At 38.2% G+C, this 20097-nt stretch overlaps 1 protein-coding gene across 4 annotated transcripts in view; it reads left to right on the forward strand.

Moving 5' to 3' along the window:
- Positions 1–689: 689 nt before the first annotated feature.
- POMP (proteasome maturation protein) overlaps positions 690–20097 on the forward strand; it is a 30789-nt gene continuing 11381 nt past the window's right edge. Inside the window, exons 1-6 of one of the 4 annotated variants that reach the window (XM_082700963.1) lie at positions 713–992; positions 3548–3645; positions 5700–5760; positions 8844–8945; positions 12681–12768; positions 17060–17240. In XM_082700963.1, coding sequence (XP_082557089.1) covers positions 990–992; positions 3548–3645; positions 5700–5760; positions 8844–8945; positions 12681–12768; positions 17060–17127 — 420 coding nt within the window. In that variant the 5' untranslated portion in view covers positions 713–989 and the 3' untranslated portion in view covers positions 17128–17240. Of the gene's footprint in view, positions 993–3547; positions 3646–5699; positions 5761–8843; positions 8946–12674; positions 12769–17059; positions 17241–20097 lie in introns of those variants that run through there. The other 3 variants (XM_082700962.1, XM_082700961.1, XM_082700960.1) reach the window with 3 other exon arrangements.

Consider the following 20097-nt stretch of genomic DNA (forward strand, 5'->3'; position numbering starts at 1 on the left):
TTTTTTTTTTTTAACCTAAGCAAATGCCAGTGATTTTCTTTCATATATTCTCCTACCTCAAACGAGTTCATTCTATCCTTTCACTATCAGCCCGAGGATTCCTTAAGTCACCTCCATTATACGGTGACAGAGTATGAGTCCATTTTATCACATTATATTTGGAAGGCAACACAGTGTGATATTATGATAATGGATTATGGGTTCTTTGGTATATTTAACCTCTTTTGTCTTGCTTTCCCTGACCATAAAACTGAGACAACAGTGGTACACACCTCATAAGATATTGAAGGGATTAAAGGAGATAGTTCATGTAAAGCACTTAGAATTGTGTTGCTATAAGTAAAAGCCCAATATATGTCTGTAATTATCAACCATACCTCATTCTATGTCACCCTTCCCCCCCACCCCAACCACTTCGCTGCTTCTCTAGCCCAGGAACCACATCAGCCAAATTCATTTCTGTATTCTTGGCCTTGGGACAGGATTTTGAACATAGCAGGTCTTTGATATATGATCTGTATAAATAAACTGGCAAAGCCTCGTGTTCTCCGTTTGCCTTACTAGCTCAAAGACTGAAAATTATTCATCCCACCTATGTTTCGTTTTACCCTCACGAAAAATGTAGTACCCACTTTAACGGGACACATCTACCAAAGCCCATTGCCCACCTTCAAATACTGTACCCATGGCAGATGTTTATTAATCAAGCGGAAGTCCTCGTCTTCCCTCCCCTCCGGCACGTCTCGTCCCGACCCCGCCTTCCACCCAACCCACACCCTTACTGAGCCCTTGGCCCCCGGTCCCTCGGGACTTCAAGCGTGGGAGCCCCGGCCCCGCGCAGCTCCCTCCCGGCGCCCCGCGCCCTCCTTCCTTCCTTGCCCGGACGGACGCACTTCCGGCGGATGGGGGGGGGACCCCGGAAACGGAAGTGAGCGGCGGGGTCGACTGACGGTAACGGGGCTGAGAGGCTGTTCACAGAGCAAGTGAAGATGGTGAGTGAGACTCTGGGCGACCTGAGTTCCCGGCGGGCTCGGGATCCTGGCCCGGGAGAAATGGGCCGCCCCCTCCTATCTCGTCCCGGGGTGGCGGCGGCGGCGGCGGCGGCGGCGGGAGGATGAGGCCGGCCTCGGGCGCCATGATCTGTCGAGTCACGGGGTTGGGGGCTTCGCGGCTGTCGTCCGGGCTGGGCTCCGGCACCAGTCCCGCGAGCAGCGCTTCGGCTTCATTTCCTTCACTTGTTTCTCTCGATGTGCGCCGTCTCAACCTGGAGACCCCCAGCACGCCCCGGCCCTCTCCCCATAGTTGGCGGCGAGCTGGCAAGGACAAATCCGAAAGTGCAACGTTGTTCTGTGGTGTGTGCTACGGCGCCGCCGACTGACTACCCTCCCCCTGAGGGGCAAACCTTGGGGGCCCAAAGCCCTCGAATTCCTCACTCACCCCAGGCCGCGGAACGGCTTTGCTAACAAACCCAGCTATATAAAGTCTCCTTTTTATCTCTCACCTTTACAGACATTTTGGGGAACCTGTAGTATGCCAGAAGTTGGAGGGGGAAAAAATCGAGACGTTGGTTACTCCCCGTTTGTCAGTATTGTTAGTGCATCCTCCCCACTACCATCCACTTTTTGTCTTTCTAACTTTAAAATTGGGATGCTTGGGAAAGACTCCTAAAGGGCTGCGGCCTCTGACTCTGATACGAGGCCATCTAACTCTAGAAAGTTTCTGTTGGAAATACTGCTGATCATTGTGAAGAGGTCTTCTAAACACTTTGAGGTCTAGTGGTACTTAACATCTCATAGATTTGTTTTTCTCTGCTGCTTTAATAGAAACATCAGGTCCCAATCCTGATATTTTACAGAAGGAAATTGGGTGAAATCATGACAGTAAAGCCCAGAAATCCGAATTTTTCTTTTCTTTGTGTGTAGAAGAAACTTTTCTTCTCTTGCTTTATAATAAAGCAGTCTGAGAGCAGGAGAATGTTTATGTGTGGAAGTACCAGGAGATGCATTTGGAAAGGCACAGTCCTATAACTCTAGATGAGGAAAGAGTTCAGGCACCAGGAGGGATGAGTAAAAGGGGCCAGAGAGATTGTATGCCTTGATCATAGTCACATAATAGGTTAGAGACAGTTGCACTAGGTTCAAGATTCTTTTCCTGATCAACTTTGACTTCTTTGGAGGGAGGCCTGTTTTGTAGGTTCTTGAGTTCCAGGCTAAGGATGTTGGACTTATTTTTCAAAGAAGACATTGGCAAATCAGTGAAAGGTTTTGTAACAGCTTGGTGGTAGATATTGTACGTTTTAGGAAAACCTTGATTTGCGGAAGTGGAAATGGAAAAGTCTGGAGACAGCAAGACCCAGTCAGGTGCTGTTAAAGTTACCCAGGTGTGAGATCCTGAAGTAGAATGGTAGATTGAAGAAACTCTGAACAGGCTAAAGTACCTGACAATATAAAATACACACAGATAAATTAAGAAATCAATTTAAAATGCTGTTTTCTCAGAGTGGTTTCTCCTAGAATAGTGTAAGGGGATACCAAACTACCTGTAGCCGTTTTACATTTTTCTGCAGAATTACAGCAATATTGTACTTGACCAACAAGTGATTAGAAGTCAGCTTTTGTGTTTTACCTGTTGTAATGTTTATTGCATTTATTTGCTTGTTTAGTTTATCTTCATTAGACTAAACCCTGGAAGGTAGGTGTATATCTTCAGCATCTACCGGAGTACCTGCCACATAGTAGATGTTTAATAAATATTTGGTGATCAAATTTTTATGGTATAGATGTGTAGGGTGATAATAAACCAATACCAGATATACTGGGAGTGAGTCTTTGTTCTTGTTTGGTTTTGTTTATAATGTACTGATTAGATTGATTTTTCATAGGGAGTACCCTGTTCTAAAGACCAAATACTTTCTGAATGTCTCTCTTTTTTTCCCTTGGCTTCTGTGACCACCTTCTTCTAGCTAGCCTGTTCTTAATCCAACTCTCTTGTTCTTCATTAAGGAATTGTATTTCCCAGGAGTCTGTCCTGGACTATTCTCATTCTGTGCTAATCATTCCAACCTAAGCAAGAGATCTTTCCAATGAGAGTAAATCTGATCCTGTCATAACCCTCAGAGGCTCTCTCTCAGTTTCAGAATAAAACCTGAATTTCTTTGATTGTTTAAGCCTTTTTGTTTTTTTCATTTTGCCAGCTTTGGTTTACTTGATATGTAGTTAGCTGGTCATGTTAAACTGCTTATAGCTTGTTTATTTATATTTTTGTACCTTTACCCATATTCTTTTTTCCTGGAATGCCTTTCAGTATGACAGTATTCAGAGATCAATCAGGAATCCTTCCTACCCCCAAATTTAATATTATTTAATGTGCCATGTATAATCATTCTACCATAATGTAAAGGCTCATGATAATTGTCGGACTGTGGGCCCTTTGAGGGCAGAGACTTTATTTTTTTGGTCTAGTGCATATACAGTGTTTTTTATGTAGATGTTAAGTGTGAGTTTTAAAACATTTTTTGTATTTAATAGTGTTTTTATTTGTGTTGTAGAATGCCAGAGGACTTGGATCTCAGTTAAAGGACAGTATTCCGGTTACTGAACTTTCAGCAAGTGGACCTTTTGAAAGTCATGATCTTCTTCGAAAAGGGTATATGGGGGAATTGTGACTTTGACTTTGTTACAATAAAATGTTTCTGTGAATTCTTTTTCACAGTATTCTTTAACTATTTTGATAGACCATAAATATATATTTAATTTGGGACATAGCAAATAGTATACCTTAGACGTGGGGAGGGTGGGAGTGGATGTTTTTTGTAATAGAGGAAGTCTTAACAGTCGTAGGATTGGATAAGGCATCCTTCAAGAAGCTGTTACCCAGTGGCATGACTTGGTACTGTTCTTTTTGCTACTGCTAACTTGGAGAGCCGTTTGTGTCCTTATTAACTACTGGAGTAATTCTCTGGGAGAAACTAGAACACAGCAGTTAAGAGCCTACTCAGGAGTAGGATGCCTGGGTTTTGATTCTGGCTCTGCTCTTTACTAGATGTGTGACTTCAGGCAGGTAACTTAATTGCTCTATGTCTTAATATCTATATCTGTAAAATAGGGCTGTTAATAGTAATAAATTTCATTTTGAGAAATAAAAGAATTCATACATGAAAAATATTTAGAACAGTACCTGACATTAGTTAGCCCTCAGTAAGTGTTAGTTGCTGTTACTTTACTTTTCTAGCTTCAGCACACAGTTGTACCCCTTCCTCTGATTTCCTCCATGTTTCTATATGTTTAGGTCTCAATTTCTGGTACTTATTGACAGGTTGCCTACCCCTGTAAACATCTGTTGTGAATTTTTGAATTTTATCTGTAACTTTAAGGTATTTTGGTCTTACTATAATAAAATGTCATTCTAATGGTGGTGTCTGGGGACAGACCTAATGCTTCATTATTGTCTTTCCATTTTCTAGTGAAAGATGCAGTTTATAGTCTTTGGAATTGGAGATATAATTTGATTTATGGTATGGTATAATCAAATTCATAAAACTAGCCGGTAACCAGGTTCTGATGATTTCTTATATATTTACTTTTTTCCACCTAAAATGCTTCTTTTTCTTCCCGGTTAGACTTTAAGATTGCTGTGAACACAGCCATTTTCAAATTCTGCTTCTAGGATAATGTTCTGTACAAAGACAATATGTAGTGAATGATTGTTGCAGGTTCTTTTCAGCTCTCAAATCCCATTTTGGCAATAAGCATAGTCCTCTTTATGTATCTAGAGTGTTAAAGACCAGTGGCCTGTTTCTAATAATGTATGACCTTATATAGTAGGTATTTATTAAATGTCAAATATACTGTTCAGCATGTATTTATTAAGAATACATTAAATATTGAATATGCATAGACCTGAACAGAAGAGGTGTAGTTGTTTTTAAGATTCATTTATTTATTCGAGGATGGGGCATGTGTGTGGGGGGAGGGACAGAGGATGGGAGCAAATCCTCAAGACTCCTCACTGAGGGCGGAGCCTGATGTGGGGCGTAACCCCACGACCCCGAGATCATGACCTGAGCTAAAACCAAGAGTTGGACACTCACTGAGCCATCCAGGTGCCCCTGGATTTTTTTTTATATAATATAGGAAGCATGTCATCAAATAATAGTAATTTTAAACATAGTTTGTTAAATTTCTTCCAGACGTAGGGCATCATTTAGCACTGTTTTTCGAGGGGTTCACCTTACTGAATTGACCACTAGTATCTATAATTGCTGCTTTTTTCAAAGATTTTATTTATTTGTCAGAGAGAGAGCACAAGCAGAGGGAGATGCAGGCTCCCTGCTGAGCAAGGATCCTGTTTCTGGACTTGATCCCAGTACTCTGGGATCCTGACTTGAGCTGAAGGCAGACGCTTCATCAGCTGAGCCACTCATGCGTCCCTAATTGATATGTTTTAAAACACTTATCATATATAGTAAATTTGACCTTTTTAAAAGTGTTATATAATTCATTATGTTATAATTCACAGTATTATGAATTTTAATAAATATATCAATCCCTGCAACCATTACCATAATCAAGATACAGAAGTGTCATTGTTCCTAAAAACTCCCTTTTGCCATTCCTTTATACCTGTTGATATACCAGTTATACCTGTTGATAGATGCAGTTGAGTGATTTATAATCTCGCTTTTAAATATTTTTTTTCAGCCTACCTTGTGTGAAAAATGAACTTTTGCCCAGTCATCCTCTTGAATTATCAGAAAAAAATGTAAGTATGTTATCCATGTTTCTATTTTTATCCTCTAGTAGAAGAATATACTTTTAGTAATACATAGTTTCATTTATTAAGATAATTTTAATGTTGAGCATTTGACCATGAAGAATATGAGGACTTACTTTCAATATCCTTGTAGAGCAGGCTTTGAATTATCATTAAACTGCTTCACTAAAGCTTTTTTTCTACACATTCTTCTTTAGTCTTTTTTATGGACTATTTTAACTAGGCCCTACTCCCAACATGGGGATTAAACTCAAGACCTTGAGATTTAGAGTCCCATGCTCTACCAACTGAGCCAGTCAATATGCCCCTGTATGGACATTTCAAGACCAATCCCCCTTTCCATTCCTCTCATATTTCCTCATTTGATGACCCTGTTTTCCTTTATAATTTTCCTCTGCCATTTTTGCTATTGACTGCCAGTCCAATCTCTAGCCTTGACCTCTTTCTCAAGCCCTGCATCTCCAAGTTACTGAGGGTCGTATTCTCTTGCTAGGCACAGTAGGTACACAGATGAGTGTGACATAATCCCCATCCTTGAGGGGCTGAAAATTTAATGGGAGGACAAGCAGTGGCTAGGGGCTTCATAAAATGGTATAGAGGACCAAGATGGAGCAGCCACCTGTGCAGAGGGCTGCTGGGAGTCTTTGTAGAGGAGTAGACATTTGAATAGCTGTGGACCAGTATTAACCAGGTTAATAGATAGGGAAGGGTCACCCCTGAAGAGGATATATCCTGTATACATGTTCTAAAGACAGAGACTTTATAAATACACGTTCAGAGCAGGAAGAAAGAGGTATCTTACTACTCAGGAAGATGGGGCTCAAATCAAGGGAGATTATATTCTCACTTTCTCAAGTATTAGCCTGGCCATTAGATTTGGAATATTGATTCAGTTCTGAGCAATACATTTTAAGAGAGACATTGACAAATCAGAGTGACACTGGCCCAAATGGTGATGAAGAATTTAAAAATTGCATAGATCATTTGGGACTCAGTTTACATCAGCTGCTTCTGTGTAGTCTCCTTAATCACTTAATCAGCTAATGGCAGCCTCTTGAAATTCTGTGCCACTTATTAACTATTATAAGTCCTTTGGCATGGGTTGTGTAATTGAGCTATGTAAGTTTAGATTCTTGACACCATACTTAGCAGCTAAGTGAACTTGGGCAAATTCCTTAATCTCTGTTTAAGTCTTCATTTCCTCATCTGTAAAATGGAGTTAGTAATAGCCCATGCCTTGCATATGCTGGCTTACAGTAGCTCTCCATGACCGGGAGCTGTAGTAGTGATGGTGATGGAAGATGACCATCCTTATTTATACCAGTGGTTCTCAGCTAGGGATGATTTTACCTCCTCCAGGGAACATTTGGAATGTCTGACTGTCACAAGTAGTATTGGGAGAGAAGGGTCTTTGGTCCTGGCATCAATCGGGTGGAGGCCAGGGATACTGCTAAACATCCTGCAATGTAAAGGACAGTCCCCATCCACCACAACAAATAATTGTGTAGCCCACCCTGTCAGCAGTGCCAAGGGTTGAGAAGCCCGGATCTATATGTAATGTCTTCCCAATTCGATTATATAACCTCCTCCATGGCAGACTGTTTTGTGGTTTATTGCCACCTAGATTAGGATTATGGGTCAAGTTGATTCATTTTGCCTAAAGTACATTAGATTACAATCAGTTTTTTTTTTTTTTTTAAAGATTTTATTTATTTATTTGACAGAGAGAAACCACAAGTAGATGGAGAGGCAGGCAGAGAGAGAGAGAGAGAGGGAGGCAGGCTCCCCGCTGAGCAGAGAGCCCGACGTGGGACTCGTTCTCAGGACCCCAAGATCATGACCTGAGCCGAAGGCAGAGGCTTAACCCACTGAGCCACCCAGGCGCCCCTACAATCAGTTTTTTAAATCCTCATTTTGCCTGTGGTTGCTAATAATTAAATACATGTTGATTGATAATTATAGTTTGACATCATATTTAAAGATGGACATATTCATCAAAGTTTATAAAATAGAATTTTTTACATAAAACTGTATTTACTTAGGAGGATAGCTCAGTATTTAACAGAAATCCTTCAGTGAGAATTTCAGATTATATACCCATAATAAGGGTTAAAATTTTATACTCTAGCTAAAGTAATTAAAAGCCATGTCACTGGGTACCTTATCTTAGACTTAATGTATATGGCCTCTGGTCATGTCTTAAGTGGGCACTAATCTCTCAGTAGGTTTTTGATCAAAATTATTCCCCATGACCATGACCTAAAAATCTTATCAAGAGAATGTAGTATAATGGAAATTGATCAGAGGTCACTTTATCTTATTGTAAGTACTTTAACTTGGACAAACCTTTGTAGTAGTCTGCAAATCATATCCACTACCCATTTTGGGAAACTAGATTAGGATTATGGGTCAAGTTGATTCATTTTGCCTAAAGTACATTAGATTACAATCAGTTTTTTAGAAGTAATATTAGTGTTTAGTAGAAGTATGATTCTAGGGAAAAAAATTGCTTAGTAGCACCCAATACAAACTGGACAAACTTTAGAGTTTTGGGTTTCCCTGCCACCTGGGAATCTATTACCCCAAAAAGTGGAGTTTAAACATTGTACTTAATTAACAGGGTGGTATCATGGGTTAGACTATTTCCTTTGTGAAATCTTTTGAATTACATACTTGCATACTTAGAAATTCACTGTTTTTGTCATTTGTGTGTAACTGTTTCTCATTTATACCTTTCCTTTGTATTACAGTTTTGTGGTAATTCTAATAAAAAACACTGAAATATTTTGTAAATATGTTTTTTTCAATGTGAAAAACATTCCTTACAGAACATTTATCAGTTCTCTTAATCCAAATTTAAGTGATAATTTTACATTGGTGAAGTACACGTGCACGCTGGATAAAACAGACATTTATCTAAAATTTATTGACAAAATTAATAAAAGAACTTAGTTTTAATTTCAGTTATGGATATTAAAATTCTTAAAGTGTTGTGCTACATACGTATTTGTGCTGTTTGGAAAGCAGAATGTTGCGTGTAACATTTGAAATTACATTGTTTGCCTTCGTAGTTTCAGCTCAACCAAGATAAAATGAATTTTTCTACACTAAGAAACATCCAGGGTCTGTTTGCTCCACTAAAATTGCAAATGGAATTCAAGGCAGTGCAGCAGGTGAGTTGATGGATATCACTTATGACATGTGTGTTGCTGTGGATTGGAAGGATTCTTCTCTAGGACTAGCCCCATAACCCTTACCTTCTCTGCAATCCATTCTACTTTGCTCCTTTGCAGGATATGACCTCGATTTCTACTTTATAGAGAAAAAAGAAGACATTACGTGGAAAACTTCAGATTATGAGCTCTGTGCCAAAACTTCTCTGCATCTACTTTCATGGTTTTCTCTTTTTGGGAGGGCTACATTGAATCTGAAATACCTCTAGGAATATGCATGTGGTTGTACGTTTATATGTAGGCAGTTTGTATGTAGCCGAGTGCACCTGTTGCTCAGGAATAAGATCTTCAAAAATGTCCTTCCAAGCGTGTAAGACCTGCCTTGACCTGTGCTTTGGATTCCGTCATCTCACACTACGTCAGGGAACTCCCTTTTCATGGATCCTCCTATAGCTGATAGCTTTATCCTCTTTCTCTACTTTGCTCAGACTCATCAGCAGTGTTTACATTCATTCTAATCTTTTTTGTCTCTTAAAACAAAATTTCTGTCAGTCCCTTTATAGCACCTTTTCTCTCACTAAGTGTGCTTTTGCAGGTTGAGCGCCTTAAAGTTGCCTCCATTTGTACACTCCTTTACCTACTATTTCACTCAACCCACTGGTTTCTGGCTCCCATCACAGCAGTGAAGCTGCTCCTAAACAATGTAGATATCTGTATGCCCTTTTGTTTGATCTCCCTGTGGTATGTTACACCAGTGACTCCTTCCCTTGGCTTTTAGGACACCACACTTTGCTGATATTGTCTTTATCTCTGAAACCTTGTTCTCTGGTGTTGCCACATAGATTCCTTTTGCTTTTTTCTGTACCCTGAAATTCTGTTCTTTTAGTTCCCATCTCTAGTCCTATTTTCATCCTGTTATTTCCTGTCTATACCTATAACTTCAAGTATCATTTATATGTTGATGACCCCCAAATTTTTATTTTTATTATTTTTTAAAAGATTTTATTTATTTATGTGACAGACAGAGATCACAAGTAGGCAGAGAGGCAGGCAGACAGAGAGGAAAGAAAGCAGGCTCCCTGCTGAGCAGAGAGCCCCATGTGGGGCTCGATCCCAGGACCCTGAGATCATGACCCGAGCCGAAGACAGTGGCTTTAACCCTCTGAGCCACCCAGGCGCCCCGATGACCCCCAAGTTTTAATTCTCATGAGCTGTAAACATGTCTGAGTACAGAACAACTCCCTATTTCTCACATACTCACATGTGTCATGTATGAATAGGTCGCTTCCTAAGGCAGAGATTGGAGCATGAGCTGTGGTTATCTCACCCTGCACTACATCCCTACCCTCTACCCACACCTCCCACCATCTAGTCAATTACATATTCTCACCACTGCTACTACATTGGTTTTGATTGCCTACTGTGTTTTGTCTGAATCACTGCTGTCCTCCCACCATTGTACATGCTCTAGTCACAATAATCTTTATAAAATACAGATTTGACCATGTCACTCCTCTCACTTTGCCCTTAAATTAAAACTCAGCTCCTTAACATGGCTTTGTCCATGAACTGGCCTCTCCTTGTTCTCCACCATACTTCATAGCCTCCTAAAACTACTTGCATGTCCTGATTCAGTTTTTCTCTCACCTTTTGGCTTTTATAAATGTTCTTCCTACTACTGTGTCTTTTTCAGTAAATTCTACTAGTGCCATCAACTATGTTAGCTAAGTCATTGTGGAAGCTATTTCAAGACTTTTTTCCAATGATCAAGTTCTAAAAGAGCGTGTCTGGCTCTAAGTCAGAATAATCTAGATGTGAATCTTGGCTCCACCATCTACTACTCTTAAGAACTTAAATAAGTTAGAGACCTTTCTGAGCCTCAGATCATTTGTTTGTTTGTTGTTTTTTGTTTGTTTGTTTGTTTGTTTGTTTTAAGATTTTATTTATTTGGCAGAGATCATAAGTAGGCAGAGAGACAGGCAGAGAGAGAGGAGGAATCAGGCTCCCTGCTGAGCAGAGAGCCTGATTTGGGGCTTGATCCCAGGACCCTGAGATCATGACCTGAGACAAAGGCAGAGGCTTAAACCCACTGAGCTACCCAGGTGCCCCCATTTGTTTGTTTTTAATGTGAGATGGAGTTAACCATAACAACAGTGTGTGGTTATTAGGCTTCTTCTGAAGATTGAAATAACACAAACATGGCACAGATTCGCTAGCTTCGCTTTGATTTTCCTGCTGTTCACATTCCAGCTACATATGGCTCATATATCAGCCCTAACATTTTAATCCCATTTAATTCAGAAATCTTTGCCCAAAATTCTGCTCCCTCCCTTTTCCCTCTTATCCCTGTACTACTGCAGTTCTTGCTTATGGGGATGTATAATAGTTGTCTGCTCATCCCTGCTTTTGGTCCTTTCTCAGGGCTATATCTGATCAAACTGTACCTGCCAGGCCCTTACTCTTTGGATTAACTTAAAAGCTCCATTTTTGTTTCTTCCTCTGTCATCCCTACTTTCCTTTTAAAAAAAAAAAGAAAGATATATATATATATATTTATTTATAAGTAAATATAAATAAAAACATATGTATATTTTAAGTAATAGGTATATTTTTCTAATTTTGACAGCCTGGAGAATTTTTTTCATCCCAAACACTATAGGCCATTAGAAATTAAAAATATTTTTAGTCTGAATATATCTTCTTGGGGGAAATTATCTTAACAGCACCCTTAGATTTCAGAGTTATGATTATTTTAAAATACTAGTATCCGGTAGTATGGACCACCTATTACTCTTGGCATTCTTTTGTCAATATCCAAAGTAATCTGCATTGTTTCTGATTATGACTGCTAGACAACTAACAACACACAAACTGAAAATTTGGTTTGGCTATATAAAAGTTGATTGAATACCAAGTATATGCCAGTGACTATACTATAAACATCCTTTACACCATATCATCTGGCATGTTTGAGAGGAAGATGGTATTACCCTGTTTCACAGGTGAGGAAGCTGACGGTGAGACAGATCAGGTAACTAGTATTATAAGTAGTAGAACAGTTTGATTCCAGGTCTCTGACTCTGCAGCCCATGCTTGCTTCACTGTGTACTTACATTTCAGTCTGCACTCTTTATATTTAACTCTTGAGAAAGGTAAATAACGCTAGTTCAGGATGGTATTGTGTTTTTTAAAGGCCCCACAGGTGTCTTTGGTCTTCCTTTCTGGTTAGCCGAACTGTTTTAAGGATCCTAACTTACATTTTTTATAATGAGCAATACAAAACAACATACAAAGTGAAGTGATCAGTTTACTAAGTAGAATAATGCTCTTACCGAGTTGGAATTTCTTCAGGAGTTTGATTATCCCACTTTTATTATGAAATAGATATGATGTTAGATCTGGGGTTTTGCATTTCATCACGTGTATACTGTGGTTTTCTTGGGACAGAAGCCAAGTCCAAAATATATGCAAAGTCGATGGGATTATTAAGTGTTAATAAACTAATTTTCAGTGTCTTTATATATTTGGAATAAAGTTTTAAGGAATTTTAAAAAATTGATTTGGGTCTAAAATATGAATTGGTGTTTTTGCCACTGGTTATATTGGTGTTTTATTTGTAGCTTTGTGAATTTTACACGTAAAGAACGAGGAGGATGAAATTAGATTATATATTGTTTTCTTTCTCCCCTTGGTTTTCTCTTATTTTGCCCTTTCATATTTTTTGTGAAGGTTCAGCGTCTTCCATTTCTTCCAAGCTCAAACCTTTCACTGGATATTTTGAGAGGTAATGATGAGACTATTGGATTTGAAGATATTCTTAATGGTAAGTGTCATTCAGCACCTTTTATGGAGTCCTAATAACGTACAAGGCAATGGAAGCAAACAAAACCTGTAGCATCCTCATCCTTATGGAACTTATAGCTCATTGGAGTGATTCGCTTATGTTTATTCATTGCTGTAAGACAATATTTAATGGTAATAACTGTTCTTTAACTGGTTTTAAAGGAGAAATTTATGGAGTTTCGAGGTTGTAGTCATTATCAGTCAGTTGATGATAGTCCTTCATTTCATGTCCTGCAATTATAGTCTGATGTGTGAATCTAATTTAGTATTACAAGGATAGCTTAAACAATGATTTTTGTTTCAGTATTCAAAATATTGATGAGATATGATGAGTTTTTAAAATGACTAGAAAAAGTCAGAAACGTTTTCTTTAAAAAATAACTCCCACCCTCAGAGAGTTTTTGTGCTTCTGTAGCTGGTGAACAGGAAAGAAGAATCTGTCTTTTTTTTTTTTTTTTAATTTTTTTTTTTTTAAAGATTTTATTTATTTATATGACACAGAGAGAGAGATCACAAGTAGGCAGAGAGGCAGGCAGAGAGAGAGGGGGAAGCAGACTCCCCGCAGAGCAGAGAGCCCGATGCGGGGCTCGATCCTAGGACCCTGAGACCATGACCTGAGCTGAAGACAGAGGCTTAACCCCCTGAGCTACCCAGGCACCCAGAATCTGTCATTTTTAACAAAATTCCTTGAATAATTTTATTATATATGAGGGGGCGCCTGGGTGGCTCTGTGGGTTAAAGCCTCTGCTTTCGGCTCAGGTCATGATCCCAGGGTTTTGGGATGGAGCCCCACATCGGGCTCTCTGCTCAGCTCTCTGCTCTCTTCCTTCTCTCTCTGCCTGCCTCTCTTCCTGCTTGTGATCTCTGTCTGTCAAAAAAAAACAAACAAACAAAAAAAAAACCTTATTATATATGAGATAAATACTTTTTAAGTATGAACAATCTAAACAGCATCCTCTGTTTTTTCTGGTTCTGGGGAAGATAAACAAATATAACTCTGTTAAGTATTGCATCTGTTCATTATGCCCCAGCAGTTCAGGAGAAACAGAAAAACCCAACAGGATTAAATTATAGTAGCTTTGCTTGGCTGCTGGTGTCCGGTAAGGAAATGCTTAGATACGGCAGAAGTCTGGGAAGCCTCCTCTTTGAAAATCGTTCCTGAGGGAGCTTTTTGAATGCAGGGAAATCTGGATTTCCTAAACTTTTTACATTGAACTTACACTTCATTTTAAATTACCAAGGTGATAGTTCTTGTCACTATATTTTTGTCTTTAAATTAGTTACAAAAATACATTCATTTAAAAATCAACTCGTGCAATTTTGTATAAAGAAAGTGAGAGGTGCTTGTTAAGTATTTACTCAGTCAAGCATTTATTATGTGTCAGGCACTGGACTAAGCTCTAAATATACAGTCGTGACAAGACAAACTGTGCTTTCTACGTGGGGAGGTAAACACTAAACAGATAAATGCAAACATATAATTACGAATTTTGATAAATTCTAGGAATAAAAAGGGATAATGGTATAGTTTATTGTTGGATGGGAGAGACAGGCACTTCTGCGAATATGACAGATAACTTGATTTCCTAAAAAATGTGTGAATTAGTTAATCAGAAAGTAAAGGGAAGACTATTTTAGGCAGAAGAAGCAATCCATATGTTAAAGGTCTGTACCCTGAGAGAACAGCTGAAGAACTCTGAAGGGTTTTTTTTTTTTTTTTAAAGATTTTATTTATTTATTTGACAGAGAGAGATCACAGCAGGCAGAGAGGCAGGCAGAGAGAGGGGAAGGGAAGGAAGCAGGCCCCTGCTGAACAGAGAGCCCGATGCGGGACTCGATCCCAGGACCCTGAGATCATGACCTGAGCCAAAGGCAGCGGCTTAACCCACTGAGCCACCCAGGCACCCGAACTCTGAAGGGTTTTAAGATGTTTTCTTATCTATAAGCTGACTGGTTAGCTTGCCTTGGTTTCATAGATCCTGGCAGAAGACAAGACTCCTAGAGTCAAAGGACAGTTTATTCCTCACAGCAGCAGCAGTAGCTGGGGTATCAGCTTTCCTGTTGGTTCCCTGAGCTCCAGCTCCCAAAGAGTAGCAAGAAGAGAGTCAGGTGATACCATATATATGGTGTATTTTATTACAGGTAGAGGAGCCCCCAGATCAGGACACCTGAATCTTTTATAATAGGCATTAAGTCTTTCTGTTCTGTGCTCCAGAAAAGTCATGATCTTTGTCTTCCAGAAGAGTCATGATCTTTGTCTTCTGAGGGTGTTCACTTTAGAAGCAACTTTGGAGAGAGAGTCTAGAACAAAGGCAGGCATTGTATCTAAGAGAATTTTGAGAGACCCATAGAGAATTGTCTCCCAACACACACAAGAGTGTGTTAAGAAGGCCCATATGGCTGAAGGGTTTTGAGGTAAGTGTTGGAAGTGATAGGGTTTTGCTTACTCATCAGGGAAGTACTTGACCAAGAAAAATCTGCACATTTTATAAGGAGGAGAAGGGACAATAGTAAAATCAAAACTAGACGTTTAATGCTGGAAGGGGTCTTCTGTTTACTTGAGTTCCCTCACTTTAAGGTGGTTAAACAGACTGATGGAGAGGCTCAGTCCTCCCTCTCAGTCTCTCACAGCAAGGTAGTAGCAGAGCAGGTGCTGGAACCACAGGCCATTACCTTGCTCATGTGGTATGTTGTTTTCTGGTGTAAGTGATTTATTTAATAAGTATGCATGTCATTAAAGTCAGAGATTAAAGTAGAGTTTAAAAGAAAGTTGTTGTAAAAATTAATGTATTGTTTGACACTTTAAAACATTACATCTGAAACTCGGGTCTTCCGTGATTCCCCCCACACCCATTTCTCTTTCCTATTCTTCAGTTACTTGCTGTTTTCATTTAGTATATTTCCTTCCAGACTTTTTTCTGTGTGTTTTTATACTAATATATATAGTCAGAAATATTCGGCATTGCTAAGTGGTTGTTTTTTTTTTGTTTTTTTAACACGATTGGTGTACTGTGTATATCTTAAAGTATGTATGATACATCAGTGCATTTATTGCTGGACGCTTTTTTCACTTTTATTTTTTTAAATTTAATTTTTGAAAGAGGTGTGTGTGAGTGGGGTTGGGGGAGGGAGAGGGAAAGAATCTTAAGCAGGCTCTGTGCGGAGACTGACTCAGGGCTCAGTCTCATGACCCTGAGGTCATGACCTGAACTGGATCAAGAATTGGACGCTCAACCAACTGAGCCACTCAGGTGCCCATCTGTTTTCACTTAACACAAAACAGTGCTATAAGCAAACATCTTTGCCTATTCTTTGTACTCATGGTAGAGACATTTTTTTAAAATAAGTTTAGATGTTGAATGCCTTTTATATAGCAGTTACTCTGCTATTAATGAGGATAGCAGCGGTAGTTGTTGCTGAGGCTACTTTGATGTGTGATGAGTGTAGAGAGTGAGTGTATAGATTGCTGAACTGATGTGACATAAGAATCTCTAGTCTCTGAGGAGATCAGTGAGGAATCATCCAGACCTGTAATTTTTAATATGGATGGTTATTTAGTTTTACAAACTAATTTTATAGTTCATTGGGTTTTTATCCGAATAGGGGGCAGAAACAGCAAAAGGCTTTGTTTGTTTTTTGGAAGCTTACTGTTGCCATTAATTTTAAAAGCTCCCTTATGTGTACTGTTCAGTTAAAATAAGACTTTTTCTGATTGCTCTCTAAAAACAGGATAGTGAAGATTTTAAAGATTTTCTTGGTCTTGAATTCTGATTTATGTTTGTGTATGTGTATATAATATGTAACAGAGCACAAAACAATAGAAATAAAATGTTTTTGTAAACTAGATTAAGAGACTTGCTCAATCTTTTAATTACAGATTGTTTCCTAGAGTCATCTGGGAAGCCACTGGAAGGCTTGAATTTTGAAAAAGGAGAATTTTTTCAATCTGGCTTTTTTTTTTTTTTTTAACAACTGTATTGAGATATAATTGACGTATAATAGAATGTACTCATTTTAAGTGTACGGTTCTGTGAATATTAGCAAATGTGTACTGCTGTGTAAGTGTTCCCCCAGTAAAGATATAAAATGCTTATCACCCCAGAAAGTTTCCTTGGTCCCTTTGCAGTCACTTCCCTACCTTTGACCCCACTAGGCAGCCACTAGTCTCTTTTCTGTCAGTTTTGCCTGTTCTAGATTTTCATGTGGGTAGTATCATTGAATTTATCTTTTTTTTGAGAATCTTTAATATGTTTGTTTTTGTTTGTTTTCAGACCCGTCACAAAGTGAACTAATGGGAGAACCACACTTGATGGTGGAATATAAACTCGGTTTATTGTAATGTGTTGTGCTGTTCATGAAAATAGAGGGGCTGCATGTTGTTTATAGTCATCTTTTTACTATAACTTGATGTACACAACATTAAAAGTACTGACACATGAATTTTTGTCTAAATATTATCTGTGATCATTTGAAATTATTTGGTCTTTGGTTTATGGCCATGTGACAATGGAAAGCACTAAAGAGAGATGATTTTAAAACTCCCAATTACAGAAAACAACAGCCTTCTGTGTCTTTAAAAAATTGTTGGAAAAGAGTATTTTAAAACTGTCTACAGGTTCCAATGCAGCTTGTTTTCTGGGTGTTCCATAAATTTAATTTTGAAGAACCATTATCAGCATTTGAGTCTGCAACCTTCATAGTAGCATCTTTCAGCATAAACATCTGTAATTGATTTCAGTGGCAACACTTCAAATTAAGTACAAAGTAAGATATTTATATTTCACCTTGTTTCAGTATAGCCTATTGATATTCATCAGAATAATATTGGATTTATTGTGGCTTTTAAAATTGTAGCTATTCTTTGGTTCTTTCAGGTTGAAAAGTATACTAAGTTCAAAGGTTTTGATTTAGTCTTATCTTTAAAGTGAAAAATTAAAGCAACCAGTGATTAAGCTGTTGTACTGCATAGATTTATATATCACAAGATGGTTAGATTGAAGAAAATTAGAATATTCTTGTACACACAAATTACATTATTGTTTAAAAATAAATCTTCACTCTGTTTCTCATGAGATATTCTTTATGAACCTGGTATACAAAAATAATGAATTTTAGATTTAATTAGTAAGTGAGTCATCTTTCACTAATTAAAAAATATCTTTTGATTATCAATTTTTTGGGAACATCTGAATTGGGTAGTTCAGTGATTTGCAGCTGAAGGCCATATTGCCCCTCCCCTTTTGGGGGTTGGTGGGGGGCATCTAACAATATGTAGGGATGTTTTTGGTTTTCACAACTTTGAAGAAGGGCTGCTACTCACATTAGTAGAGGCCAGGGATGCTGCAAAATATTCTACAACAGAAAAGACAAAGAGTTAATGGCCATGTAACAAGTACTAAAGGAAGATCATTTTAGAAACTCATAATTTATATTGAAACAGTCTTCTATGTCAAAAAATTTATTACTGAATATTCAGAGTTTGCTCCGTGCAACCAAAAATCATTTGCTTCCAAATGTCAGTAGTGTCAAGGATGACAAACCTTGAGATAAATCATATGACACATTTTTAAAAATTGGTTCTAAGTATTGAGATTAAGTTTTTTTTTTTTTTTTTAAAGATTTTATTTATTTGACAGAGATCGCAAGCAGGCAGACAGGCAGGCAGAGAGAGGGAGAGGAGGAAGCAGGCTCCTGGCAGAGCAGAGAGCCCGATGTGGGACTCGATCCCAGGACCCTGAGATCATGACCTGAGCCGAAGGCAGCGGCTTAACCCACTGAGCCACCCAGGCGCCCCTGAGATTAAGTTTAAAACATTTTTGCTACTACAGTATTTGCCAAACCATTTTACACTTGTTATGAGAAACTAAGTAATGAAGGTTCACTAATTGCTTCTAGATCTATTCTTTCAACTAATCAATAAAGTGGGAAATTTCTCCTGTACCGTAGTTTTAAGAATACTACGTATCCTTCCTGATAAGTAGAGGGTACTGTGAAATTAATGAGCATGCTTTAAATGGAAAAGCTGGTCCTTTAAACAGAAGTTGGTAATTGTGATTAGTGCTTTCTGAAGGTCTTTTTGCTTTTTCTTTCCTTTTTCTCTTTTATACCTTCTTTGTATTTATACCAGTGATCTTTACCGCTGGATTCATAAAAAATCACCTGGGAGTCTTATGAAAAAATTTTGGTATTGGGTCTGAATTCTGGAAATTCCAACAGGAGTGGTCTGGGGTGGATCCCAGGAAGTGTACTTTTGAAAAGCTTTCCAGGCCTCAGAACCTTTGATTCTTAATGCTTGCTTTCTTCTTTGCTTGCTTTTGCCTCTATATTAGCAATAGTCATTAGCATCTGCTAATTTCTATGCTGAAAAGTTTGCTATTTCTTAATCTCTTCAGTCTTTGTGTGCTTGAAGTTGGTGTTATTTGGGTTCCTTTGTAAGGGCTACAGATCTGAGTTACTTGCCTAGGTGTCAAACTCTAGGCATTTTTTTTCTTTTAGATGCTGTGGTTTTATTGAAGAATTAGTTTACTATTTTCCTTGTTTCTGTTTTGAATGCAAAACAGCTTTGGGTTCATGAGGAACTTCATAGATTGGTGGCTGGTTAAAATTCATTTTATTAAGATTAAAATGACAAAATTCACACTAAAGGATAGAAACATACCTAATGAGGATGCAATCTAATTCTGTATTAATCCTTCCAGTACGTATGAGAATAAAGGAATTTGTAGATTTTATTGTCTGGAAGTGTTGGGGAGCTGGCAAAAAAGTAAGCACTGTTTGACATACACACTGTGGGATAGCTTTCACTATGAACAGACCTTTTCATTCCTACCATTTGTACAAAATAAAGATGAAAGGGTGACCATTTTTCCTAATTTTGTCTTTTACATTGAGTGTTAAGCCTCTTTCAGGAGTACACATAAGTATAACCCAGAGCTTCCCTGTATTTTGTTATTCCTTTGAGTGCAGACATTTCAAGAATGTTAAATATGATCTGAAGAAGTAGATTATTTTTGAAAAACACTATGTTGTGAATAATCTTCCACTGGAATTTATAATTGGTTAAATGTTTTTTTATCAAACACATAAAATCCAAGTATATATTAACTAAATTTTAACTTGCTATTTCAATTAAAAGAAAACAAAAATGGTGTGACACTTAATGAAACTTAGAATTTAGCTCATGATTTCAAAACAAATTTAGATTCCTTCATGTGCAATAAATGCTTACTTAAACCTATACTTCGTTTATTTTATTGTAGATCCTTAAAGTCATATTAAAGAATATGAAATACCATTCATTAGTTTTTGA

Source organism: Mustela nivalis (assembly GCF_964662115.1).
Source record: "Mustela nivalis genome assembly, chromosome: 15".
NCBI lineage: Eukaryota > Metazoa > Chordata > Mammalia > Carnivora > Mustelidae > Mustela > Mustela nivalis.